The 27790-nt window shown below is 50.4% G+C and overlaps 1 protein-coding gene across 3 annotated transcripts in view; it reads left to right on the forward strand.

Annotated features, from left to right (window-relative positions):
* Nucleotides 1–27790, forward strand: part of NTRK3 (neurotrophic receptor tyrosine kinase 3) — a 347621-nt gene that overhangs the window by 274362 nt on the left and 45469 nt on the right. For all 3 annotated transcript variants that reach the window (XM_076004767.1, XM_020289075.2, XM_076004765.1), the window contains exons 13-15: nucleotides 10783–10913; nucleotides 18010–18182; nucleotides 21645–21888. In XM_076004767.1, coding sequence (XP_075860882.1) covers nucleotides 10783–10913; nucleotides 18010–18182; nucleotides 21645–21888 — 548 coding nt within the window. The remainder of the gene's footprint in view (nucleotides 1–10782; nucleotides 10914–18009; nucleotides 18183–21644; nucleotides 21889–27790) is intronic.

Below are 27790 nucleotides of genomic sequence, written 5' to 3' on the forward strand. Positions count from 1 at the left end.
TGCGGGAAGACAGGACGCTCCACTGGGGTGGCCGGGCCGCCCTAGGGCAGCGAGGGGAGTGCTCAGGGCAAGAGCCCGTTCAACCGGGGCGTGGGCTCATCCTAGGAGGTCACAGGTCGGGTTTTAAGCACTGCAGGGAGGAGAAGAAAGATGAGTTTTTTCTTAAAGAAAGACCTCCAGGGTTAAGGACCTCACACGGGCTATTTGTTTCTAAATGCCCGTGGACACTATGCCTGCCTTACCTTCCTCTCAGCACCACTGCACGGCCTTCGCTCCCGGCCCTGCCTCCTGCTTTCAGGAGTTTACCTTGCTGCAGGAAGGCCTCCCCGGTCTCTACTGTGGGGGCCGTGGCCTTACTGGCGATCTTTCACTTCCTCAGGTTCTTTGTGCATGAACTAAAATCTTCCCCATCGTTAAGTTCATTGCTGGGGGAAAGAATGAGAGTGAGCAGACTTACTTAGCAGGCCAGCAATGTATTTTTATTTTCTGGAAGCTGGTGAATGTGGGGTATCCAGGGGCCGCGCCTGTGCCCACAGATGAACTGGAATCCTGTCCCTCCATAAAGCTAAACGATGTCACATAAACTCTAATGGTGGTCTTCGCTAACAGCACTCACTCTCTGGAATTAGGTAGCAAGGGTGCTTTGAGCTTGTTCTCCCCGGGCTGCCCAGGAGCCGCCCCTGAGTAGGGGCAACAAAGTAAGGGGGGGGGGTTGGTCCTAGGACACCTCTCTGCATTAGGTATGGGCGTTTGGAGAGAGAAAGAGGTCCGGTCAAGCAGAAAGAAGATCAGAAGAAGATATTATGGAGAACATAGGATTCAAGCTGGTCTTGGGGAGTGAGTTGATTTCTACTGCTGGATGTGGTGAGGAGTACCCTAAGTGGGGGATGCTGGGGTGCAGATCCGCAGGCATGAGTCCCTGTGGTCACTCAGAGCATGGTGAGTGACCAGCCCATCCAGCTCTCGGACCTATCGAATGCATTTGTGTAGGGAATTTATGGGGAAGAAGCATGGGGATTTGGGTCATGTTGTCGGAATTCTCAAATATCAGACTAAACATTGCCCTGAAGGCATGGATATTGCAGGTTAAGGCCTGTTGAGCACCTACCATGTGCTGCCCAATTATTTTAAGCACCTAATCTCTATTCTCATTTGAAGGTACCACAACTCCATGCAGGACCCACTTCATTATTATGATGATGAATATTGTTACCTCTATTTTACCAGTTGGGGAAACTGAGGCTCAGGGAGATTAATCAGGGAGCATCGTTGAGGGTTTGAGCAGAGAGCAGGTGGGAAGGAGGAATTGGCATATTCCTTCACGAATCTTCACAGCCACTGGGTCCATTCGATGTGCTTCAAATGCATCACTGTACACATATAATTTCATTGAATCCTCACAACAAGTCAATGGGGCGGATATTTTCTTAATTTCACTCATGACAACATCAAGGTTTGAGATTGGTTTAGTAAATTGCCAAATGCTGACTCCAGTCCTGCCTCATTCCAAGCCATGTTCCTCCTCACCCGCAAGGCTCTAATATTACACTGGTGTTTGTTTCCAAGGTCCCTTTCTTGTCCTTTCTTTTTTTTTGTATCTGTTGTTGTATATTTGGATCTATTGCTCCCTATGATGATATAGGTCTCATCACACCCTTCCCGCCCCCTCCTGCCTGAAGGGGCTCAGTTTTCTTTTGCTCATTGGTAGTCATCAAGGACAATGGTGTGTCCTGTGAGTGGGTGATTGGGGTCCCCTGGTCTGCTCTCATGTGGCTCGCCCTGTGGTCCCCACAGGTGTTTCTGCTTCCTGACCTCAAGACTGTCTGTGCAAAGCTGAATCTCCTGGCTCCAGGTGCCCCGTAGTCTGTGTCTTAGCCCAGATCTCCAGAGCTGGAAGGGACAACCTTGAACACATTATGCTCTGTGTTTTCTGGTGAGAGCATGACATCACAGGAAAGGCTTGGGGGACAGAGTCAGATGTCAGGGATGAGAGGCTGAGGCAGCGTCCCTGGGCAGCTGCAAGGGAGAAGGGCCTCTGGGGAGACTGAGAGGTGGAATGTGTTCCTCCTCAAACTGGCATATTGAGTGAGGGTCTGTCACCACCAAGTTGGAAAGGAGACATCCAGGCCAGGAGAGGGGGAGGAAGTGTAGGGAGCCTGGCAAGTTGCTGGAGGGACAGATTCGCAGTCAGGGCCTGAGATTCATCTTTCAGCACCTAACTTCTCCATTCCAGATGGCTTTCCTTGGGGAGTTCTTTCACTCCTTCCTCTTGGCTCGAGCAGTCCATACTTGATGAGAGCCAGAGGTCCCCTCACCTCCGGAAGGGCCAACGTGACACAGAGACAAGGGAGTGGGTACGAGAGGGCAGGCACCGTGTGGCTGGCCAGGCTGATGCCAAGAGCCTGGGTGTCAGTCTGTGTCTGAGCTCACCGCGGCAGAGCTCCGAGGGGTGGCACCTGGGAGCAGGGACGTCTGAACTTCAGCCTCACTCTCTGAACTTCTTGTGTCGGGAAACGTGAGCTGGAAATTGCCCCAGAACAGACAGTCCTCTGCTGATCCTCTTTCTTCACTGCTTCCAGAAACAGCAGGGTGTCTTATTTATTTATTCATCTTGGTGGGAACACGATGTCTCAGTGTCCTAGACCGCTGCCTCTCGCCTGAGGGTGCACACGTGCCCCGGAGTGGGACCTGGTGTTCCTGAGTCCATCAGACACTGCCTGTGGAGACACTTTGTTTAGGAGACTGAGGGTCAGGATGTGGGTCTCAGAACTGCCCTGGTTCAATACGATCTGGGTTCCTCGGGCCAGTCTTGGAGCCAGAGCATAAATAAGTCTGCTCTCAGGGACCTCCTGGCTCCTTTCCCGTTCTCACTCATCTTCCTGTTCTTTTCCCTCCTCCCTCGCATCCCCCCTTTCCTCCGTCTTTGTAGTGTTCTCCTTGCGAGAGTCTCTAGAAGTGCTTCAGAGGGAGTTTTAATTTATTCATTTATTCATCAAATATTGACTGAGTGCCTACTACGCATCAGGCCCGGTGCTGGGCCTGGTCTGTGGACTCGAGTGACACATGACATTGGCCTTTTGACTTCAGTGGCTTCCAGCACCCTTCAAAGCCTCTTTGCAAAGATGTCAGGCCCCAGAAAGAATGTGGGAGGAAAGCCCCAATCCTTGGGAAAGCTTGGGAGGGGACAAGTGCCGGCCAGCAGGAACATCCGGGATCCGGGTTCTTAGGTAAACAACCCTGAGCCAACCTCATCCCCGGGCAGCAACGGCAACAAACAGCGCTGATGTCCATTCAACCCTGGAATCCATTCCCACGTCACTGTTACCACATTGGTTAGTCATTTTGGATTCTAGATCTCCAAGAAAATTCTGCAGGGTTCTGTCTGCTCTCCAGCCTTTGAAGGGTCTTCTCTTAGAAAGGTCTGTGACGGGAACCCAGGAGATCCTCTTTGCTGCACGTAATCTGTAATTCATCCAGGGATCGCTTTGCAAGAGCAGGTACTTGAGTGGTTCAGCCACGCTCCCCTCCTCTGTCCTGGTGGAGAACTGGCTGTGTTGCCTTCAGACAGAGGTGGCCAGGGGACATGCTCACCTGGTCATGCTCTTATGCAACACTGCAGGGGACATTAGCTCCACCTGTCCACCACCATAGGCATGACTCAAGACCCAGCTGGGTGGGGGCGTCAGGAGAAGGGGTGAGACTGATCTGCGAGGGGCAGAAATTCCTGCTGTGAGCTCAGGCATGGGCCCTGCCCTCTCGGTGGTCTCCAGCCTCCTCCAAGATTCAGAGCTGGTCCTCTTTCTCCCCCCTGCCACTTCAAACACCCACAGTTGGAGCTCCAGGAATGTTATTCTTTTCCATTTAAAGACATTCCATTTCATGTGTAATTAAATGTGTGGTATTGAATTAATGTTTTCTTCTGAGCCTTTTTTTGGCAGCCTGAGACCCTAGGGTCTGGTTAGTGCAGAGAAAACACACACTTCCCAGAGATCCTCCCTTCCGCCCCTGTTCCCTCTCCTTCCTCTCCTGCCAAGAATCTCCCTCTTTCCTCAATCATGGTCACCCTCGGGACTCACCTTGTGATGGGGGAGCCCTGCGGCCATGGCGGAGACCCTCCGTTCCTTGATGGGGCAGTGGAGTCACGAATTTCTGCATCTGGAATTTCTGCATTCTGGTGCCATCCTCATCTCCGAAAGACACCCTGGCTGCTCACGTTGAGCTCAAGGGGTGGCGACCAGGGGCAGCAAGAACGGGTTCCGTGACGGAGCGACATGCTCTCTCTTTATAAATGTCGTTGGTTTCCACCACGGAGCGGTGCCACTTCAGAAAGCAGAGCCGCCCCGTGGAGTAGGAGGTGCAGAGGAGAGGGGCTACCACGGCCGAAGGAGGGCCGGGTGGCACGGTCTGCTCAGACGAGCCTTTAGAGTCCCTCGGGGCACCTCTAAGTGCTGCGGGTCTGGGGCAGATGACACAATTGCCTTGAGCTTCCCCGTCCTCATCTGAAGCACAGGGACAGCAGCCTGTTGTGTTTAAGGGACCTGTAGAGACGAATGGGTGTCCAGTGCTCCACCTGCGGCAGTTGTTTTTGTTATTACCAACGGCATAGAGGGACCTCAACAGGCTGAAAGAGACGAGTGCAGGGTGAGACCAAGTCCATGAGGGACGGACCCGAGAAGTCTCAGCGGGGAGGCCAGGAACGGTTGGGACCTGGGTACTGGAGGGGCCCGGGAAGAAGAGTGGGCAGGGTGGGTAGGTGACCTGTGTCTGAGCCCCTTAGGCCACCGCCTTCAGGGAAAACATGTCTCAGCGCTGTCCACACTGGTGGCCCCAGGAAACGATTAGCCAAAGCACGGAGGTGGCGCATGAACTTGTTAGGACAATCGGGGGGTCTGACTGAGGGCGCATGCTCACTTAGGGGACAGACTCTGCCGCTTGACACACGGCAGAGCCAGGATCACCATTATTTATAGCCACCGACCCTGGGAAACCTGTTTCTTCTCTACTGATCAATACCAATCTCGAGTCGGTGGCTGTCTCTGCCTTTTGATATCTTTATTCCGTTGTCTGACCAACCTCCTCCCGCAGACCATTTTGGCCTCTGAAGGAGGAAGAGTTCGGACACCACGGTGGCAGCTGGACAGACTGCTGGTGACCCCTGAGTCAGGGAAAGCTCACTCCTGAGCGGCCTCATTCATGCCGTTTTATTTTAAGAGAAAAACCATCATCGTTCCCCAAGTTTCCTCCTTCCAAGCCACTATTTTGTGTGCAGACAGGTTGAACTCTTAGTTAACGTGAAAATTTTACAGAAAGGAAAGAAACATGTTTGTTAAATGTCTTTTACATTTCGGAGATTTTCTATCATCTCTATTGTCTAAAATTTTTAAGTGGGTCCTCTTAACAGTTCTGCCAAGTCGATATCTGTGTTCTTATTCTACGGATAAGGAACCAGAGGCTTGGAGAGGATTGGATGCAATTAGCAGGTGGCAGGATTCGAATTCCAATGTGGATTTGTTTCTTTTCCAAGGTCTTCACTCTTTGGACAGTGCCATTTTTGGCCAGGTTTCCTTGGTTCCCTGCACAAGGGGAAGACCGAGCAGTTTATGCCTGCCATTCTTCCTCTACCTTTGTTTTCCTGGAACAGGGAGGTGAAGCTGACAGTCGTCACCTCTGTGTCCAACTATGTCAGTGTATCCAGCTGTGCTGCCCCTGTCTCCCCTCCCACCTGCGCAGAGGCAGCCCAGGTGAACAGAGGCAGGATAAGGACACCCCCACCTGCCCACTGACCTCTCTGGGGTCTTAGGGCTTCCCTCTAGAGGTGCTGGATTAAAGGTTCTGCTGTGGGTCAAGCTTGCTGCAGGCCTGGAAGACCTCCCAGAAGTGAATCCCACACATATATGGGAATAGTTATCTTGGTCCCCACTACAGAGGAAGAATTCCTGGAGCAGTCCCTGAAACTCAGAAATCCTCATTCTCTACTTGCATCAGATGCGCCAGTTGTCCTGTGGGAGCAAGATCTACAGGGGGCTTCCTCCGGTGGAACCCAGTCGGTGGCTGTCTCAAGAGAGGAGTTAGGAAGAGCCAGGCCAGAAGGCCCGAGGAGCCCTTTTCATTTCCCAGAGACGCCTCCCCTTACCGGCCAGCCCCCTGCTTCCTCCTGCTGCCCCGTCCTTGCTGGAGATGGGGAGGTCTTCCCACGGCTGGGCTGTGTCCCCCTCTCTTCCTCCCTTTCCAGTGTCTTGATGTCTGGGCCCCGTGACCCAGACTCAGCTGGGCTAGCCAGCCAGGCAGTACAAGGAGATGGATGCCCTCTCCTCCTAGAAAAATCCATCACTTTTTGGCATGCAGGTCAGATGGCTTCACCAGAGGCAGCTCCGAGCAGCGCTGTGTGAGCTAAAAGTATGCACAAGTAGGGACCCAAATAGACGTGTGGACGTCAGAGACGAAACAGCTCACTCAGGCCGTTCCCCGGGGCCTGGGCAGGGGCTGTTCCTCCCACACTCTCCCCCACCCACCCCGCTGCCCAGACCTTTCCCTGCTCTGCCCTGTCCTCAGGGGACGGAGGGGGCTCCTCCCTTCCCCTGGGAAGATGTGGGATACAGCGATACAGCCCCAGCACGAGCAGGGAAAGTTGGGCAGAGATAGAAGGTGGCAGAGACGCAGGGCTGCACATCTGTGGACCAGGTCCTTTTGGTGGCCGTAGTCTGGGAGGACGCAGTAGAGGCAGGGTAAGGGAGAGGGAAGAACACAGGCTCGGGGCGGGGTAGGGGGGGCACAGAAAGAAGAGCAAGCCTTTGCCTGGCGCTGTTTACCTCTGAGAACTGGGAACGTTACCCCTCTGTCTTCCCATCTGTGAAAAGGGTGGGATAACACGTATCCCTCGGGGTTACGAAGAGAATCAAATGTGGGGCACATAGTAGGATTGGGCGCAAATGAATCCCCTTTGCCCTACTTCTTCCTCGCTGGGTTCAAGGAAGGGAGCTGCTGAGATGATATTCTGCAGTCTGGAGTCTCGCTGGGGCCTGGGGTTGGCCACATGGAAGTGATTTGCCTTATACGTTTGGCCTAAATCCAGCTACTCTCTGCCAAAGCTCCCCGGTTACCGTGTGGAGCTTCTTATCCCCGTGGCCGGGAACACGTTGTCTCCGGGGGGAGGATTTGCGGCGGGATGAACTCTGCCCTCCCCAGACCGCGCCGCTCCGTGCAGCGCTGGGCGCAGGCACTGGTGTCGAAGTGCTGTCACCCTGAACCACTGGGATGAGCCGAGGCTGTCTCATTCTGAGCCGCTGAGTATTTTCACGTCTATGAAAAAGATCTGTTTGCACATTTGGGGAAGACACTTTGGCCCGTAGGAGGCTTCTGTTCGGCCTTTTTCACGCGCTCGCAGGACGCAGACGGGTTTCTGCTTCCAGCAATGTGCTCACCTGCCCTCTGCTACCCGCGAGGCTGTCAGCGTCAAAGCCCTCCGTGCCCGCGGCGGCTGGGGGCTGCAGCTGCGGCCAGGCGCCAGGCACGCGATTCTCGGGATGTTGAGGCGGGGCGGGGAAACACTCCCGGGGTGCTGCGCCCACGTGGCTTGTCTGAGTTTTCCAGGGCCCGTGACCTCGCTGCCGAGGGAGGGAGAGCAGGAGGAAGGTTCTGAGACTTGACCCAGGCACAGCGGCTGAGACACGAAGTCCAGCTTGCTGTACAGCTCCCCCATGCTCATTTTGCATTCACTGTGGCTGGGCGTGTCAAGTCCCGAGGGTGCTGGTGAGGTCTCCTGGCCCAGAGATGGACTTAGGGACCCCGGAAAATATATAATAGTGCTTTGCCTTTGTAGAGATGTTTCCAGAACATAAGAAGGCAAGAAAGGCGTGATGTCTATCGTGTGGGTGGGTAGCTGAGGCTCTGAGAGGGGACTTGATCCAACCCAGGCCACACAGCTAGGGAGGGGAGGAGGAGCTCGGAGGTGAGCCCAGGACTCCTGACCTCCCCCTGGTCTTGATGCAGTGCAGCACAACTCAGCTATTTGCAAGCAAGGTATTCGTGGAGGCCAAGCTATAAAGCTCAGCATCTTTCTTCAGCTGGCTAATTCCTCACCCCACCAATGAAGTCCTGTTCCAGTGGTTCTCAAAGTGTGGTCCCTGTGGCAGCAGCACCTGCTTACTTAGGAATGCACATTCTCAGGCCCCAACTGGACCTCCTGGTTGGAATCCCTGGGGGAGGAGCCCGGCAATCTGTTTTCCCAAGCCCTGTAGTGGGTGCTGGTGTACACCCAAGTTTCATGATTCTCCTATCACAGTGTGGAGGGAGAGTGGGACTGGGGAGGGGTCTGGGGCTAAAGGGGTCTCTTCCCCAGATGTCATGGCTTGTCCTTGTACTCAGCCACCAGGTGGGGTTGCCTGGCTAGACCCTTGTTTCCCCTATTCATACTATAATAACTATAATGATGAAAATACTAAAGCACAACCTACATTTTTGAGGACGTAGAAGTTTACAAATTTCCACATACTATAGCTCAGGTAATGGGTAAGTAGAACTTGTATTAGCCACCCATGCCCATTTTACAGGTGAGGAATCTGAGACCCAAGGTGTTTGGGGTGAAGTGCACAAGCCCTTGGAGGACCCAGGTCTTGAGCCAAGCGCCTCTGGCTTCCGTCCCTTGCCACCCTGCATGCTCAGAGACGTGGGCTTGGCGTTGCACAGCTGCCACCACCAGCCCCTTCTCAGGTCCCAGGCCGTGCCAGGACACTCCGCTCGCAGGCCCGCAGGCGCCACCACTTGTCACCTGGGAGTGATTAGGCGGCATGTGCCGGTGGCCTCCCGAGAGAGAGGTCCCGACCTCCCATTTTCTCTCTGTGGGAGACTCTTTAGCCTTCTCGTCGCCAGCAAATATTAATACCATTCCTTGGAGGCTGGGAAGCAGAGACAGAGGGTGTAGAGAAGGGAACCCCTTGTAATCCCCTTGCTGCAAAGACTGGGACGTTGCAGCCCTGTGGCCCGTGAGCACCACCCACCAGCAGTGTGAGCCTGTGGGTCTTGGGGGAGGGGGAGGTAACAGTTTGCAAATGCTTCCTCCCACGCACCCTCGCTGGGTAGATCCTCTGCGATACCACGAGGATACCAAGAACTCTGATGGGGAAAAACAAAAAAGATTTGTGACATCTGTGCCAAAAGGAATCCCCAAACCAACCACAACACGAACCTAAGCCTTCCCGCCATGCCCCTCTGCTCCTGTCACGTCTCCTCCACGGGGACAGTCTGTCGTGGTCCTGGATCTTCAGCTGTCATTTCTTGACAGAGTCGTTTGGAACAGTCCTCTTTCCTGGCTGTGCGACGCTCTGCACAATGTTCGTGCAGGAGTTCAGTGGGCTTGTGCCTGTTGAACAATTCATGAAGGTCAGTGAGTAATCTCCCGCTCAACCCTCGTCGCCAGCCCGCCGCTGTACAGCTCCTTCAGAGCATTCTTTCCAAATAGGTGGGAGGGCTGAGGTCACGGCTCTGCTTTCTCCTGGCAGGCAGACTTTAATTAGGTTGCTAAATTAGCAGAGGCGGTGGCAGCCCTTCTCTGCACAGACCCTCTTCTGGGGCGGTCCCTGCCTTTCCTGCTCTCGTTGGTCTTTCTCTCTCACAGACACAAAGTAGAGGTCCCTGCCAGATAGCTTTAGCTGCTGCTTAGCAGTCTCTGTCACAAACCAGCTACAGCGCCAGGGTCATTACAGCCATAGGTTACCACAAGAGCATGTGTGTGCGTGGTCTATGTGTGTGGTGTGCGTGTGCACAGTGTGTGTGTGCATGGTGTGTGTGTGTGTGTGTGCACGGTGTGTGTGTGCACGGGGTGTGTGTGTGCACGGGGTATGTGTGCATGGTCTATGTGTGTGGTGTGCGTGTGCATGGAGTATGTGTGCATGGTGTGTGTGTGTGTGCACGGTGTGTGTGCGTGCACGCGGTATGTGTGCATGGTCTATGTGTGTGGTGTGTGTGTGCCCGGTGTGTGTGTGTGCACAATGTGTGTATGCATGGGGTATGTGTGCACAGTGTATGTGTGTGGTGTGTGTGCACGGGGTATGTGTGTGGCTTCTGTGCGCACAGCGTGTGTGTGCAGGCCTGTGTGTCTTTAGTTTGTCGCCAGCTCTGGGCCAAGCTCTTTATATGGATTATCTCATTTAATCCTCACAAGAATTCAGCGAGGTAAGTGTTCTTGTTAATCCCATTTTACAGATGAGGAAATCCAGGCTCTGGGGTCAAATAACTTTCCCAAGCTCAAAAAACTAGTAAGGAGATAGAGCCAGGATTCAAACCCTATTCTCAGCCGTACCCTGGAAACCTTACAATTCAGAGTGCGACCAGAAACACATGAATATCACCTGGGAGTTTGTTAGAAATGTGGATTCTCAGGTCCACTGAATCAGAATCTGCATTTTAACAAGATCCCCAGGGGATTCGTGTGCACAGTAACCATGGCGGCTGCTTTATACTATCTCCAAGAACTACAGGTGATTACTCCCAGAATTCTGAGGCTTTACTATTGACTCTGTTTTCTAGCAGAGGACACTATGGCGTAGGAGGGTAGAGCTAGGCAGGGGAAGTGCTGAGATTCGATTCTGGGTCAGGCTCTCAAACCACCAAGCGATGGCAGTTTTCATGCCAAAGTTGGGGTGCTAGAGTTTGCCTGTCCCTGCCATGCACTCAGCAGCCGTTTCTCCACCTAGACCCCTGCACTCTCTTGTCTCCCTGGGCCACCAAATGGCGACAAGCTCCAAGGACTGACGTTGCTGCCCTCCTGTCTGTCCCCTCCTACAGATGTGCAGCACATTAAGAGGAGAGACATCGTGCTGAAGCGAGAACTGGGCGAGGGAGCCTTTGGAAAGGTCTTCCTGGCCGAGTGCTACAACCTCAGCCCAACCAAGGACAAGATGCTGGTGGCTGTGAAGGTAAACCCCGGGGGCATGCCGGCAGCAGGAGGAGGGCTGGCTGAGTGCTCTGGGAGGGCAGGGGGAGGGAGAGGCCCACTTCGTTTGAGAAGATGGTGCTTAAGTCGGCTTTCTCAGATGCAATCAGGGGACCTTGCTCCAAGGTCAGTGACGCTTCCTCTGGACCCAGACCGACTTGTGACTTGTGGTGGCTTCAGAGGTCAAGAGCTGCGGCACTTGAGGGGGCTGTGCCTGGGGAACAAGTTATGCCTGTGAACAGACCTGGTTTTGTTCTGGTGGCCCTGGGCTCACTCCTGCCACAGGGCTGGCCCTCTAGCCTTCCTAGTGGCTCTGCAGGATGTGTTGTCTATGCTGGACAGTCACTCGACCTCCCCTGAGGGGAAGAGCTGATGCAGGGGGGCTGTTCAGGGAGGCCTGGGGAGCCCCTGCTCATGGCATAGACATCATGGGGAATAAAGAGAGACAGGACGGGGGCGGGGGCGGGACAGGCAGGTGTTGGCACTGGGAGAAGAGCGTGTGAAGCTGCGGAAATTCTTAGATGCTTCCTGTGGGGGACCCAGGTTCAGACCCCAAGGGGCCGCATGCCTGGGGGTAACCTCCCCCTGGCAGCTGCTGGTGGGTCCCTTAAGCATGGGGCTTTTGTGTTTCTCGGCCACAGTAGATTTGTAGCAGCTGCTGAACTGCTTGGGACAGTAGCTAGGGGACTTTGCTACTGTTACCAGTTGCCCTCCCTGACCTTTTCTCTAGTAGTGAATAACTTCTCTTTGTAAACCAATGTTGGGCAAATGTTTGAACATGGTTGACACAAAAAAGATTCACGTAGACACCCGCAGGTCTCTGGAGCCCTGCTCTGGAGTCTGGGGCATGAAGTGGCTTCCTCAGGTGTAGTGAGTAGGTTCCTGAGGCCAGCGTGGGGTCTGCAGGATGTCCTGAGACGTGGGCTGACAAGTGGGCTGGGAGCAAGAGATGTGCATTCACCCAGATCTCAAGAGTGTCCCGTCCTTAGCACTGAGAGGTCTGGCCAAAACTTTCTCAGGAAGGCAGTTTCTTCTTTCCGAGACTTTCGGGTCTCTGTATTCATAGTGTTGGGCATCTGCAGTTCGTTTCAGTCCACAGAGAGCAAACTACCTCCGTGGAAGCAGGCGGTGCAGTGCAGGGGCCCGGCATAGCATGGGCATCAGAGAGCCTAGGTGCAAATCCCAGCTCTCCCACCGATTAGCTCTGTGACCTTGCATAAGACAATTAACCTCTTTGGGCCTCAATTTCTTTATCTGTATAGTGGGAATTATAATAGCTCCTCATTAGAATGATGGTGATTAAATTACACGCTGTGTATAAAATCCTTAACACACTGCTTGGGACTTAGTAAGCGGTCAGTCATAAGTAGCTGTTATTTCTTTTTGTCATCATCATTATTGATGTTGATATTATTGAATGTGCTTAGATGCATGACATATGACCTGCCAAGCTTGAATTGATTATCTAGAACGGAGGTCACCCCTCGTTTTGTCTAAGGGCCAGATAGTAAGCATTTTAGGCTTTGAGGGCCCTACTCAACTCTGCCCATGTTGTTGGAAAGCAACATAAATAATACATTAACGAATGAGGGTGGCTGTTTTCCAATATATTATTTTTTTACAAAAATACATATGGTTTGCCAACCTCTGCTCTAGAAAATAAATAAGAAACTAGAGTATTGCACCTTAAAAGGCTAGAGATGATTTTTGCTGGACATTCTGCAAATAAACGTGCTCAATGTGTCTCCATAGATCTGGGATGGTCAGATGAACAAGGGTGTCTTTAAACAGCTTGAACCAGGGATGTGGAAAGGTTTCTAATTTTGTCCCTACACTGAGAATCTGCACTGCCCCAGCACTTTTAATGTACAGAAAGACACTAATCTACTGGGTGGTCAAACATCTGTCTGGGGACTGGGGAACGAGCTGAACACTTTTGCACTTTGAGCAGGAAATGAAATGATGGCCGAAAACCCTGGGAAATGCCTCCCCTGAGTGGTCTGGCATGAAGGGGCAGTACCCAGACTGGGTAATGCAAAAAATGTGTTTCTGTTTTCATCCCTTTAAAAGGGTGTTTTTTTCTCTCCTCGGGTCTGGGAACCTTGAGGAAATGAGCCCTCTGGGATTTGACATGATTTGCAAGTCCACGGATCCGCCTAGCGATCCTATCAGCCCGGAGAAGCCCATCTCCTCCTGAGAACACTCTAGAAGCGGCACTTGCTGCTGCCTCCTCAGAGCTCACAACTTTTGCAGGCTCCTCCCTCTCGAGTGGGTTCTCTGTTGATGCAGGTTGATTTTGTACTTCCAGACAACACCTACAAGTATACCCCATGATTGTGTTTCCTTGAAATCGTGGTTTTAAATCAGTTGGCAAGAACGTTTTGCCCGGCAGTTGTTGCTATGGTGCAAGCTCGGGAGCAGAAATTGCAGCCTGATTTGTAGGTGCTGCAGCCTGCTGGGTGGGGACAGGGGGGATACTCCTGAGAGAAAAGGGGGGCAGGGCAGGACATAGCATCATCTGTGTATCTGTGTAGTGTAAATGTGGCATTAAAATAAAGCAATACACTCGAGTTTTGCATAGGTAGTGTGACTTTTAGCTAGTCACTTGACAAACAGAACACCTATGTGACATTCAAACCCCAGCGACCCCCTTCCTTCCAGAGGAGGGAACGGAGCCCTCCGCTCCCCTCTTCCTGTTTTCCCTTCTGTCATTTTATGCTCTGTCCCAGTGGAACCTCCGTGGTCTTTCCATTCATGAATTCTTCTTGTGCTTCAATCTGGTCGAGTTTTTCCTGTCTATGGAGGTTTGCTAACTTCAATGACCATATATTTTTTATTTCCAACATTTCTAATTGTTTTTTTAATTTTGCAGTTATCTTGATTTTATTTCTCCCTGATCTTGCTGTATACCTTCTTGGTTTTTTTTTTTTTTTCTTAATTATTATTTCTTCACTCTCTTAGAACATTTACTTATTTTAAAAATTTTATGAGTCTGTATATAAAATTTATGCATCTGTAGGAAATTCACATTCTGGTTGTTGGTGATTTTAGTCATTTGGGTTTAGCATTATATTTCTTGCAATATGTCTGAACTTCAGCTTTGGAGTTCCCTTTGGTTTAGAGGGGATTTTTTTTTTTTTTTTTGGTTTTTGTTTTGTATGTTCCTGGTTTTCAGTTTCAGTTGCTTTAAATTGGAGCATGAGCTTAAAACATTTGTGAAACAATCTGCATGCAGAATCTCGGAGTTTAACTATTTTCCCATTTTTTAAATAGTTTCTCTTTCCACTCTTAACAGTATTTTTAACCACTGACCTTCATCAGGTCTTTCAAAAGCATTCATCCTAGGTTCCATAAAAACTCCCCAACCTGTACTCATATTTCACTGGTTTCTAGAACGTTTCGTTACGTTAAGTAATTACATTAACAGGTTTAACTGTTGTGAATGAATTTGGGAACCATCACAGCTGACTCTTGGTAAGCCCCTTTCTGGGACAGAAGTCTGTCTCTGGATGTCCACCTAGCAGGGAGAGCTTAGGGTCTCATGCTCTGCAGAGGTTATGGGCAGTGCCAGCCAATCTGGCAGGTCAGGTAGATACAGCTCAGGGCAGAGTTTTTCTGACCAAAGGGACAGCAATGGCCCAAAGGTACGTAAAAGCTTAGAGGGTACAAGGGACAGAAAATCCAGTGAGTCTGAAGCAAAATGAATGAGGGGGAAAGAGTGTGGGAGAAGCAAGGAGGCAGAGAGAGATGGGGAGACCAGACCTTTGGGAAAAGGCCAAGGCTGAGTTAAGGAGTTTGAATTTTATCCTAAAAACAGTGGGACGCCAATGTCAGGAAGACAGGTGAGAGAGGAGCACCCATATATGTGATAACTGCCCATCCTCCTCCCTGGTAAAGTTGTTTAGGAATCTCACCAAGGGGAAGTGACAATGGATTTTGAGGGACTAAAAGAAAGGTGATTTTCATAATTAAAGGGGGTTGATTGTCTATGTGTGTACATTTACCCGTTTAGGACTTTGAACATGTAGGAATGTGAATATCCCTGTGTGTATAATAAAATGGGTTTCAGGACATTAATGAAATCTGAAACTGAGCATCTTTTGAAATACATCCCCTCGACAGAAGAACAGAAAGGCGGCAGAACCCTTAGGTTGGACGAGATGAAGATGTGAGATGACTCTGAAGGAGTTGGGAGCTGTTGAGAAGTGTGTTCTTGCTGTCCAGCCTGCTCCCCTCGCACCCAGCCAAACAGCCTCCCCGAAACCCTTCTCGCAGGGCGGGAGGTGGACCTGAGCTCGGGTGCACGCAGAGGGAAAGACAGGAAGGAAAACGTCCCCACACTTTGGAAGAAGCAGGGGGAGAGAAGGAGGGCCGATCCCAGCTCTCTCTGCCCTGTGGATATTGGCAGGGCTGGGAACCCCACTGGGGAGGCGGGGGGAGGGTGTGGAAGATGAGAATCGCACCCCGCCTCCCACACGGGGAACTCACATCTGCCTGGCAGTGCAGGGTGCCGGCCTGGGGGACGCTGGCGGGCACCGCTCGGGAGCTGAGAACGGAAACATCCCGTGGATGTCACCGACGCCCAGACTGTGGGAGAGGATGATTTAAAGAGATGGAGAGAGGCCATTTGGCTGGCCCCAAGTTTGATCTACTTCTCCCTCCCATAAATCCAGAGTTCACATAAATCTTTATATTCTCCAATCCCACCCATGCTGGGCTCCTTTTTGCCCTCCTTCTTTTTCTTCCTGAAAATAAATAAATCACTCTCAGTCACCCTATACCCACACCCCAGCCCGTGCGGCTCAGGGCCGCTGCCATGAGCTGGGTCACCGGGAGAGGCTCTCTCCCACCACGGCGCTCTGACTTCGGAAATGTCTCCGCTCTGTCTGTGGGTGGACACCACAGCCTGTCCCTGTGTTGTTAGGTAGCGTCCCAGAGCGAGCAGCTGCAGCTGAAGGTGAGAGCACATAGAGTCAGGTCTGGGACAAACCAGCGATGGGCTGAGAGAATGGACCTCTCACTTCTGTCCTTGGCCTACCCTGCAAGCCTGGAGCCCTGGCTGGGACCGGCCACTCTGCCGGCAGCCCATGGCCCTTGCCTCTCCTGACCCTCTCCTCTGCACTCCCACGTCTTTTCATTCCTTTGCCCGCCATGCCCTTGGGGACCGGCCTAGTGACTAATGCATCTGATACATTAACTCAGGCAGGCTTGCAGGGCAGGAAAGTATCCCGGGCTGCAGACCCAAGCTATTGCTTGTTGCATGATCTTGAGCAAGCCACTGTACCGTTCTGAACATCACTTTTCTCATCCGTAAGATGGGAAAGATACACTAGATAACTTTCAACATTTTTGTCGGCAGTAGGATCATCTAATATAGCACTTATTTGTGAAACCTCAAAATTTTAAAAAAGAATGGAAGGTGATGCTTGTTGAAGTTGGAGTGGGGGTTGATCTCTGGCTGAGAAACTACACACCCCTTGATGGCCCTAGAGGCATTGCTCCTGAACTTTGGAGCACTGTGACGCCCACCAGGAGATCACTGAGGTCCACTCCAACTCCAGATTTCTATCATGCAAGATGCGTGAATGCAGGCTGATTCTTAGACAGGCTGTGCCTCAGTTTCTCCAACTCCAGAAATAAGCAGGTGGGAACAGAATGTACCTAAGGTCCTTTTCAGGCTGGGGGTCCATCATCTCTGATGCGTGCTGTCGACTGAGAAGTTTGATGGGCCCCTAGATGCACTTCCTTCTGCAGATTCACCCTATGGCAGTGCTGGAACCAAGGCAGCCCTGTAGATACCAGCTAATGGGGCTGTGGTCGCAGGAGACAAGGCGCTGGCTAGGGAGGCAGTGCTTCATGATCTACAGGAGGGGTCCGCCTGCCTGAATAGCTAGCAAAGGCCAGAGGCCCAGCAGAGAGAATGCAAACAGATCTCCAGTCTGTCTAGATTTTCATTGACCTGAGAACGGGTAGTGCAAATTTGCCTCGTGTTGTGTCCATGGAGGCGAGCGGATGTTTGGCTTTATTTGCCTTCTGACCTCGTGGGGAGGGTGCAGAGGCTGGAGAAATGTGGGGGCTACCTGCACTGGCTGCTCCCCCAGCAGCAGGGCCTCACCCCTTCACAGACTGTCATCTATCCTGGCCAGTGTCACAGTGTCCCCACAGCAGCGCCCTATGCCAGGTCCCCAGATGTTCCCTAGGGCTTCAGGGCTGGTCTCGTGGTCCCGCCTCTGGTGCCAGGAAATCCACATTTGCTACTTAAGGTCTTCCTGGGGGTGTCCATCTTCCCGGGCCCTACAGGAAGGGGCGTGGTCTGCAGTCGCCCTCACGCCTGGGTCTCCCACCCCTGCAAAGGCGGACTCTGGCACTGTGGTGGCCTCCAGGTGCTGACCTTCCCGCCCCGCACGGGGCTCCGTGGCGCTCTGCCTGGTGCTGGCGTGTCTGAGGCTCCTGTCCGTGAACTGCCATTCCCATAGCTGCCCCCGCCAAGGCTTCCTCCAACCCCCGCTAGGAGAACACAAGCGCCTTCCAGAAGCCACGGTGCTCGCTCTCCTCCGCAGAGACAGACTCCGTCACAGTCTGACAACAAAGCCTGGAAAGAACAAGGAGACTTTATGACTTTGGTTGTCTGCCCGGTTTCCAGTAGGCTATGGGCATGTGCTAATTCACAAAGCCGAGGCGAGTGGCTTTCGCACTGTTTATTTTAGCTGTGGGACCCTTTCTTCAGAGGAGCCAAGGAGCAGGCGCTCTGGCCGGGCCTTCGACCTCCCAGCCCTTGCCGCCGTCCACACTCAGCTGAGGAAGTCCGTCTGAGACGCGCACGTCTCAAATCGCCGGCGAGCGCCAGGGATGTGGGTGTGGGCGTCAGGAAGCGGGCTGCTATTTCTACAGGGATCGAAGTGCTGGGGGAGGAAGGGGTCAGGCCTTGCTGCGCTGCTTGAGCTCCATTGTCTTTAAGCCCCACTTAAAGTCATATTTACTGGGAACTCAGAGGTGTGTGGCGCCAGGTTGCTTCCCGGGAGAAAAGACAGCCTGCTGGCCTGTGGTTGCTCAAAGCTGGTGTCCTGCCTTGTCCCCAGGCCCTGAAGGACCCCACCCTGGCTGCCCGGAAGGATTTCCAGAGGGAGGCCGAGCTGCTCACCAACCTGCAGCACGAGCACATCGTCAAGTTCTACGGGGTGTGCGGCGATGGGGACCCCCTCATCATGGTCTTTGAGTACATGAAGCACGGGGACCTGAACAAGTTCCTCAGGTACGTGCGGATTGCTGTCCCCCTCACTGCCGACCCCCGGCCCACAAAACCCCTGGGGTTTCCTCTGGAGCCAGAAACCACTCCCCCGCTCTGGACACTTAGTGTGAGGAAGAGGAGTGAGAAGCTCGCTGTCATTCTTATGCATCTCCTTAGCAGGTGGACGCAGGCCTTTGTCCCTGATTTCCAGGGGAAACAAGTTGAGGATGCCGTGACAAGTAGCCTGTACCCTTTGTCCTGATTCCAGGATGCACTGAGGAGGGCAGGGTCTGAGATGGGTCCAGGGGAGACCAGGAGGCTCTGCCAGCCTGTGGCTAGGGTTCTAGGGCCACCCTTCCCCAGTGGTACAAATAGCTTTCCCCCTTGGCGTCCTAAGTTTCTCACGTCAAAGTGAGGCTGGTACCTTACACTCCTCCTGGAGACCTTCTTACCAGAGACTTTTTGATGATGAATAAGAAGGTACAAGGTTATAAACTCATCAGGAGACAGAGAGGATTGGAAAAAAGGGGGCAGGTTTTCTTTGGGTAAATGTTAGAACTGTAATATCTAGCATGATGGCCACATATGGCCATTTTAATTTAGAGTTACACTAATGAAAGTTCAATAAAATTTAAAAATTCAGTTCCTTGGCTGCACTAGCCACATTTCAAATACTCAGTAGCTACATGTGGATAGTTTCTGCCATATTGGGCAGTGCACCATAAACATTTCCACCAAGAGAAAGTTCTACTGGATAGCACTGTTCTAGAAAGAATGGACTTGTTGTAAGAAGGGATTCCCCAAGGCAGGAGCAAGATCATCTAGACTTCGAGAGGCTCTTGATGAAACTGGCAAGAGATTGGAACCCCAGACAGAAGTTCTGGATGAAGTTTCAAGGTGTGGATGTCCCCAGAGAAGACAGCATCTCTCACTAGTGCAGAGTTAGGACTTCTCTACCTTCCACAGCTGCCACTTGTGAATAGTGCCCAGATGTGGAAGTAGCAGCCCTGTGAAGGTTTGTGGAACCCAGAGTCTCAGGAAGCAGGTTGAACATTTGGGGTGTGCTCTCTGCCACAGCCACCATTTGAAGCCCATGGCTGAGAATGAGATTTCCAAAGTTCAAATGTAAGCTACAGAAGGCCCTAGCCCACTCACCAAAAACTGATAAGCATCCCCTTGAAGTGGGACATTCAATAGGGTTTTGTGGTTTTGAGGGAGTAAGGGAAAGAGGTGGTACCAGGTCACAGGCTGGAGAGGTCCCTGGAGCGCTGCTTACGAGCTGGGTTTCCGAAAAATGGCCCTGGAGGAGTACAGAGTATCTGCAGGATGTCCTAAGCCTCCTCCTAAACCTGGAGTCACAATGAAATTGATTCTTTTCCTGGAGAACTCCATCTTTAACATAAAACAGACTTGGTTCACATCCCAGATTTGTCATGTCTTAGTTATAACTGGAGCAAGTTATTAAGCCTTAATTTTCTCTCCCAGAAAACACGACTATTAATAACAGCTTCACAGAGTTGTTAACTGTGAGTATTAAGGGACTATGTATGTCTAATGCCTAGACAAGTCTCGCACGTAGCTCAGTGTTCAGCCAGTGGTAGCTGTTCTTAAAGGTATTACTATTATTATTTTATGAGAACTGAGCCACGGTGGCCTCTAATCCAGGCGACACCCTTTCTCCGTACTCGGCCCTTCCTGCCCCTGTGCTTTTGTTCCCCTGGGGTCCAAGGGCCATCACACCCTCTCCATAGATGCAGCAGTGCCTTTGGCCCCAAGTGCCGCCAGCAGGGCTACAAAGAGCTCCCGGGTGCCTCTCTGTACCAGTGTCACACACGCTAAAAAGGAAAAGAAAGGAAAAGGGAGTAGAAAGGAGATAAAGAGAGACTAGAGTAAAGGCAAGGGGTGGGGGAAGCGAAAGTAGGAAGAAAAATCAGCACAAAAGAAACAAAGGAAGGTGCCGGATAACACACCCCCCCTTCCCCCTGGCAGACAGCAGAGGGAAGTCGTGCATGCGAGCACACTTCTACCAGGACTTGCTGACACTCCTAGACCTCTGTGTGTCTCTCTGTGAGGTCCCTTCCTAAAGACAGCATGGGGCAGTCGATCCAAACCCAAACCCAACAGCCTTCCTCAGAAATTTTTCGAGACGCAATCTGGGCTTTAGCCTGCACTGAGACCCAGATTCCCAGTAGATGCCATCGTCTGCCTCTCTGGGCGCTCTCAGTCAGGGGCGAGCTTTTCCAGAATGCTCGGGGGCAGGGAGCTCGTAGCAACAGGGCCCAGGAACCCTTCCCTAGAGGAGGCTTGCAGGCTGCTCTCACAAACACAGCCTCTGGGACCCCCACACTGGTCCTGCTCACTCTTGCATCTCCAAGTTGGTGGTGCTCAGAGGCAGGCTGGAGTGTGCTCTCCTGCTAGACCGAAGTGAGAGCTCCCCTGCTGGCCCCTCCTTGTGAGCCGAGGTAGCACCTGTCCTGACGAGTGAGGTAGGCGGAGCCCACTGGAGATGGTAAAACGAATGTGTTCGTATTTAATGGTGCCTTTCAGTGGCAATTGGAGAAGCGGTAAAGCAGGCAGAGGCCTTGCTGTGCACCAGGGCTCCTTGGCCCACAACTGCATAAATAAGGGTCCCCGTGTGGTTACGGCTCATTGGGCTTTCTGGAGAAAAAAATGAACACTAAAAGTGACCAATAAGACAGGGTGAGGTGTTAGGATAACAAAACGGGCCTTGATTTGGGATGGAGGGGGGGCTGGGGCCCTCAGACCTCTGCTTCAGGGTCAGAAGGTCTCTCTGTCCAGTCCAGCTACCACAAGAAGTTACCCAGTGCTGAGCAGTGGGGTGGAGTCATTAGGATTGGGGACCTAGCAGTGTCCTTCTGCCACCCAGAGCTGGACCACTGGCCCGTAGCATCAGCTCTGGGAGCATGTGGGAAATGCAAATAAATGAGCTCGCCTAGCCAATCAGAATCCTAGGGGGTGGGGCCTGGGAATATACTGTAACAAACACTCCTGATGTTCTTTTTGGAAGCTCTTGTTTAACAGCCACATGTGTGGTTTCATCTTTGTTTCAAAACTGCAATGGGAGGATTAAGTGAATTGCTGTATTTAAAACAATCAGAGCAGAGCTTGGTAAACGGGAAGGGCTATGTGAGAGTTGGTGGTGGTTGTTTTATTAATTATTCTGTAATAGACATCTAGCAACTGGGAAACCCCTGGGTAACAGTGAAACATTAAAAAGAGTAGGTTTATTCCCTGTTCCATTTGAGTATGTCTGCTGTGATCTAGTTGGGAATCAGATTGTGAAGTTTCACTCATACCCACACTTAGATAATATAATTTCTGGTAGACAGAAGTAGGCCATAGGCAGACTGGGAAGGGGCATTTCATTCATTTCTGTGGGGCATTCCAGAGGACTGGGGACCAGGAAGGGCTTTCCCCTTGATCTCCTGATTTCTCTCTGCTTCTCTTCTCTCCACCTCCTCACAGGGCCCATGGGCCAGATGCAATGATCCTTGTGGATGGGCAGCCACGCCAGGCCAAGGGCGAGCTAGGGCTCTCCCAAATGCTCCATATCGCCAGTCAGATCGCCTCGGGCATGGTGTACCTGGCCTCCCAGCACTTTGTGCATCGGGACCTGGCCACCAGGAACTGCCTGGTTGGAGCTAACCTGCTGGTGAAGATTGGAGACTTCGGCATGTCTAGAGATGTCTACAGCACTGATTACTACAGGGTAAGGTGACTTTCCCAGCTGTAGGACTCAGTGGCAGAGCTAACGCCTTGCTTACATGTCTTTGTCATTGTCCATTAACCCTGTCACTTTGGTATGCACATATACACACCTATGCCAGACATGCACTCAATAGTTACCTTGTGGCAACTTCTGGATCTTGACATACCTGTTTGTTATTTTCTCAATAGCCCACCCCTATTTCCTCCCGAACATCGAGCTGGACTGTATCTGTACACTGCAATAACGTATGCATTGTGTTCTTATTTGCATCAATATTCATGCTTCATGTAAACATACTCATACATATATACATGTATGACCAAACACACACCCAGATAAGCCCAACTTGCTGCTACATTTTGACATTTCCTAACCCAGTCCCTGATTTAGCCTCACCCATGACACATTTTAGTCTCTGAAATTATCTTGTGACCATGTAAGGATCATCTTGTCTACAAAGGTAGATCTTGATGAGAAGAGGAACTCAAAGTAAAATAGAAAAACTGGTCAACATATTGCTGAGTAATCCCAATGGCTTAGGAAAGATGAATAAGCATGTTTTCTGTTTCCAGCTTTGGAGAGAGGACAGGTTAGGCCTTAGCAAGAGCTTTCTGACGTTGCAGGGAGTCATCCTGCTCAGTTTCACGTCCATACAGCTGTCCACTTTACATTCACAGGTGTCATACTTTCCTCCCAGATTCAATTTTTCCCCCTGAGTGTTTGGGAATCTCCTTTCCGTGGATCACTGAGTGGTTCTGAAAATGTTACTATTTCTAGGGAAAGTATGAGTGGTTATAAGTATTGCTCATCCCAGAAAGGGGAAATGTGGGTGCAACCTGAGACACAGAGATGGGATAACTTCTGCAACCTGATTGGGAGGCAGATGCCTTGAAAATATGGAAGATTTATTTCTGGGGCATCAGATGAATGGGGGAGGAGTTTGGATAGGTGGTATAAGGAGAGGGTGAGAATGTTTTGGAGGGCAAGGTGTGTCTTAGTCCATCTGGCCTGCTATAACATGACACAATAAATGGGGTGGGTTGCAAACAGTAGAAATTTATTTACCATGGCTCTGGGGGCTGGGAAGTTCAAGATCAAGGCACCGACAGATTCAGTGTCTGGTGAGGGTCCACTTCCTGGTTCATAGATGGCCAGCTTCTTGCTGTCTCCTCACATGGCAGAAGGGGCAAAAGATCTTTCTGGGGTCTTTTTTTATAAGAAAACTTATCCTGTTCATGAGGACCTCATCCTCATAACCTAATCACCCCTAAAAGCCTCCCTTTCCTAATACTGTCACCTTGGGGCTTAAGTTTCTGCATATGAATTTTGGAGGGACACAAACATTCAGTGTATAGCCAGGGGCATGGCAGCCATTTGTCTCATCTTCTCTGTAGAAACGAATGATTATATTGTGAGTCAAAAAGCCCATATAGCAGTGTCCTGAGCATAGTGGACCAGAAAGCTGGGAAATTGAGGTTAGTGTTTGCTGCTGAGTTCTATTTGGGTGCTCCTGATGGCTTTGCCTAAAATGAGATCACCCAGACATTAGAACTGACCACTCAAGACACTTCATTTTAGCAAAGTCTCAGACAAAAAATGGAATGTTTGAGAAATGATCTTTGTGGTTAGAAAGTGACTTATTCATGGTACAACCAAAGGATGGCAGATACATACCATCACAAGAGAACATGAGGTAAAGCAGACCAAAGATGGGGAAAGTAGATTGTCCACAGCAAACAGGGCAGGTTCTCTAGCCACTTGCCTTGTCCATCATCCTCAGGTGTGGAAAAGGGGGCATGATTTGGCAGTAGCCTCAGACTGATGGCCAGGACAGACATGCCTGGAAGTGTCAAAGTGGAGTCTTTATTGTCTAGACCATACTTTCCAGTCATTTCCAAGTAAGGCATTGGTGTGGTTACTAAGAAGCTCATGGGTCATAGATTTCTTAGAGTCTAGCTGGAGCTGGCCTTGTGTAATTGCCTTTGTACTCTGTGTAATGGGGTTTGCTGGCCTATCTAACTGAACTCAGATTTATGTTGTGAAAGCAAGAGATGGCTTATTGTTTTTTGTGGGCTTTTTTTTTTCCTGTGCAAGGCAAATGTTTGATTAGGCCAAGCTGATATCTACTTACTGGCTTCCCCAGGGTCTTGGGAAACGATGTCTGACCAGAATGTGCAAACTGGGCCTTCAAACTTGCTTCTAGGTGTGCACTTAGTATTTCTTGATTCTGGTTTAAAAGAGAGAAAACAAACAATAAAAAGATCACACCTCTAAATGATACTTCTTTGCCCTTGCTTTGATAGTTGTGAGCTGTTGCTCTTTATGCCTGGAAGAATTACAAGGAATAAATCTACCTCATTTCTGTAGGTGCCAGGGCAGATTAGAAGTTAAGGAAGGGAGACTGAGATGGGAAAATATGCACACTCCAGGTATCCTCGATTTCTTCTTCATGGCTTCTAAGCCAGGTGTTAGCTGAGGCCAGCTGGCCTGAAATGTGCCTCTGTGGTCCCAAAGAAGTGTGAATAAGAAAGCATAGCTATTACAGAAAAAGCTCAGCACACCACTGGAAAACTGTGTACTCCACCAATGGTGGGTAGATATTATACTCTCATATTCAGAGACCAGCTTGTAGCATTAACTTCATGTTCACTAACTCATAATGTCCTAATGTATATTAGTCCTTACCTCCTCCTTCCCTACTTTTCTGTAAAATGAAAGGCTGAAGTAGATTTGCCTGATGTCACATCAAAATGAAACCCAAAGTCTTATTATCTATATTGGAAGACATTGGGGTGACATGGGAATTCTTGGATTTGGGCCCAATCATACCTGTGTTCACATCCTAATGTGTGAACACCATTAGCAATCATGTGACCTCAATGCATTTTTTTTTTCTGACCTTTGTTTAATTTTCCTATTTTTAAAACAAGGACATAAATATTCACCCAATAGAGTTATGTTGATGTTAAGCAAGTTAATTTGTGAAAAGAGCCTGTAATAAATATTTACTGGATACACTTTTATTTATAGTATCTTACTAGTCTCCCTCACACTCAAAGCAAGAAAACCCCAGGGATAATCTTATTTCTATATGCAATTCCTGGGGCAGAGAGAGGGATTCTCTGACCACTGGAAAATAAACTAGATCATGGAGCTACCTCAAAGGAGTAGGATCTTTGAGTTGATCATACCGAGAAAATGTCTTTCTTAAGGTTTCAACTTCTATAGAAATACTATGTCATTAGTACTTGCCTCTTCTTCTGGTAAGAGTTTATATGGTCCTGATCGTGAATCTTACAGCTAAGTTCACATTCGGGTGATTTATATGAGACTTTTTTGTTCAATATACACTGGCTGAGGCCTTGGGGGAATGCTGTGATTTATCAGAGAGTGAGAACACTATGAAGGATTTGCTCTATGAGCTGACACCCGGGGACAGGTTTGCGCCTGTCTGCTACCACTGATTACGCAAATCAGTAGAGTCTAAGAGTTTGCTGGATTCACATGCTAAATGCAGATAATCCAGGTGTGTAATGTGTGTGTGTGTGTGTTTGCCTGCCCAGTGCAAATTCCAGCGTGTGCACACGAGGGCAGAGGGAGACGTGGAGATAAACTTCTTACATTCTTTCTTTTTCATTTTTAATTTCTTAAAACAAAGAGGCACCATCTGGCTCATGCATAAGTGGTATGCAAACGACTTGCAAAGGTGAACTGCCTAATTTCCTGTTACACATTTAGAGAGGGAAAACAAACATGCCTGCAACAGAGCAGCGGAGTGATTTGTTCTCTCTTCTTCAGATGGTCACAAAGACAGACACCTTTCCCCCCTGTGGATCTCTGACTCAGTGCTTCCAACATTACTTTTAAACTGGCTTTGACAAGGGTGGGTTTTTGATACGGTTATACGTTTCTCAGAACATCAGAGGATACTAAGAGGTTGGAGGTCACATCTAGAATTGAAGTTTCAAACATCTTGAAGGGGAGGAGGTTGGGATTCCAGACACAGATGTTTCATTTCAGATGTTTTGATTTGGGTGAGGGGGCAACAGTGTCCTGAGATCAAGGAGGAGTGTGATGGGAGGGGATGGGTGCTTTGATCCTGCTGATCCAGAGGGCCAAGGGTGTGACTTTCTCTTCGCCCTGCTATCTTGTGTGCCTAGCACAGGGCCTGGCATTTTGTAGATAACCAATAACAATATGAATGAATGAAGTCAGAGAGGGAATCTGCAGTTAGGCAGGAAGTGGGTCAGGCCATTTCAAGAGAAACCTAGACAGGGGATCAGATCCCCACGCAGGTGAGGTGAGCCCGTGGAGATGACTGGGTGAATCCGGACGCAGGTGGCAGGGACAGGTCTCATCAAAAGACACAGATGTGTAATAATATCTGGGGAGAATATTCGGAATGTTCAGAGGAGGCATGTGAGTAGTGGTTGGAGTCAGGGATGACCCATTTGTGGTCAAAAGTAGGGGTCTGGTAAGGGGCAGAGCCAAGTGTCTAGAAGATGAGGAGGGAAGTATGCCAAAATCCAGACAGACACACAGGTGGGGGCCCTGTGGCAGGTCCGGCAGCTGGGAGCAAGGTGTTGTGGTCTGAGCTAGAGATGCTGGTTCCTGGAAACTCTTGGAAAGATGATAACAGTAGTCCTTAAGATGTGGCAATAATTTAGGACCAGTTAATCTGGATGGGAGAATATTTGACCTTGTGGATGTCATGGTGCCGCATTGCAGTGATGAAAATTGCGGGCTCTTGGGTCCACGCATTCAAATCATAGCAATTGCTGTTACTGTTACTGAAGCTGAAATATGAATGCCTTCCCCAATTCCAAATGGGCACTCTGAACAAGGCCTACCTAAGCGTATTAGTTAAGGTAGGCTAACTGTGCATCGAATAGATACAAAAATAAATAATGGTTCTAACACAAATAGAAGGTCTTTTCTAGGTCACAGAGCAGTATGAGGAGGTGAACTCAATGGAGGAAGAGCCCACCTTCTCATGGTCATGCAGGCTACTAGAGCCCCACCCTCTTCCTTGTGCCGTGTCCTTGGTCACAGCAGATGTTTATCCCCATTCCAGCCAGCTGGAAGGAGAAACTGGCATGAAGGAATGTATGTGGGATGCTGTTAATGGGTCTGGCCTGCAAGTGGGACCTATCACTTCTTCTGATGGCAAGAACTCAGTTATATGGCCTCGCTATTTAAAAGGAAGGCTGAGAAATGCAACCTGACTGTGTCCCACATAGGAGAGAAGGGAGCATGGTTTGAGCAGCTGGCCATCTCTGCCACAGGAAGGGTAAAGACAAACTACTTTCTCCTCCAACAACATTTCATCTTAACAGTATGTCATTCCATGTCTGATGATTTATCAGGAAAGGTAGGACAACCAACCCTTATTTTCTTTCCACTGCTGCTTTCATCCTGAATGTGGACAGGGCTACCCTGCAAGGCCCCTGTTTCTCTTCTGCTTGTGAACTCTTGGTGCCACATGATGTTCATTCATAAGCCATGGAGGAGCTTGGCTCCACCTGCCATTTTGGTGCTTTGGTTCATCCCCCTGGACAGTAGAAGTGGCACAACCACAAGAAAACACAGCCTATGGACGAGGTGGGGAAAGGAACAATGTTCTAAATCAAAGGGAGTCTAAGTTAATAGATAAGAAAACACTCCTGGGAGAAAAACCAGGAAGAAATACAAACTGAAGTAACTTCTGTCCCAAATCCATGGTAGTTAATGGGGAAACTAGAAGACATGCCAAATTCTAACTGAAGCTGCCTGATACTGTCTAGAGCAGGGTAAGGTCCTTGACAAAAGGCCTGGGTCCTCCACCAGCGGAGGGTGGAATGGGCTCCAGAAACTCTAAGACTTCCTGAAATTATGTGAGCAATGCTGGGTGGGGTGTTGTATT

The sequence above is a fragment of the Microcebus murinus genome, chromosome 7, assembly GCF_040939455.1.
Source record: "Microcebus murinus isolate Inina chromosome 7, M.murinus_Inina_mat1.0, whole genome shotgun sequence".
In the NCBI taxonomy this organism is placed as follows: Eukaryota; Metazoa; Chordata; class Mammalia; order Primates; family Cheirogaleidae; genus Microcebus; species Microcebus murinus.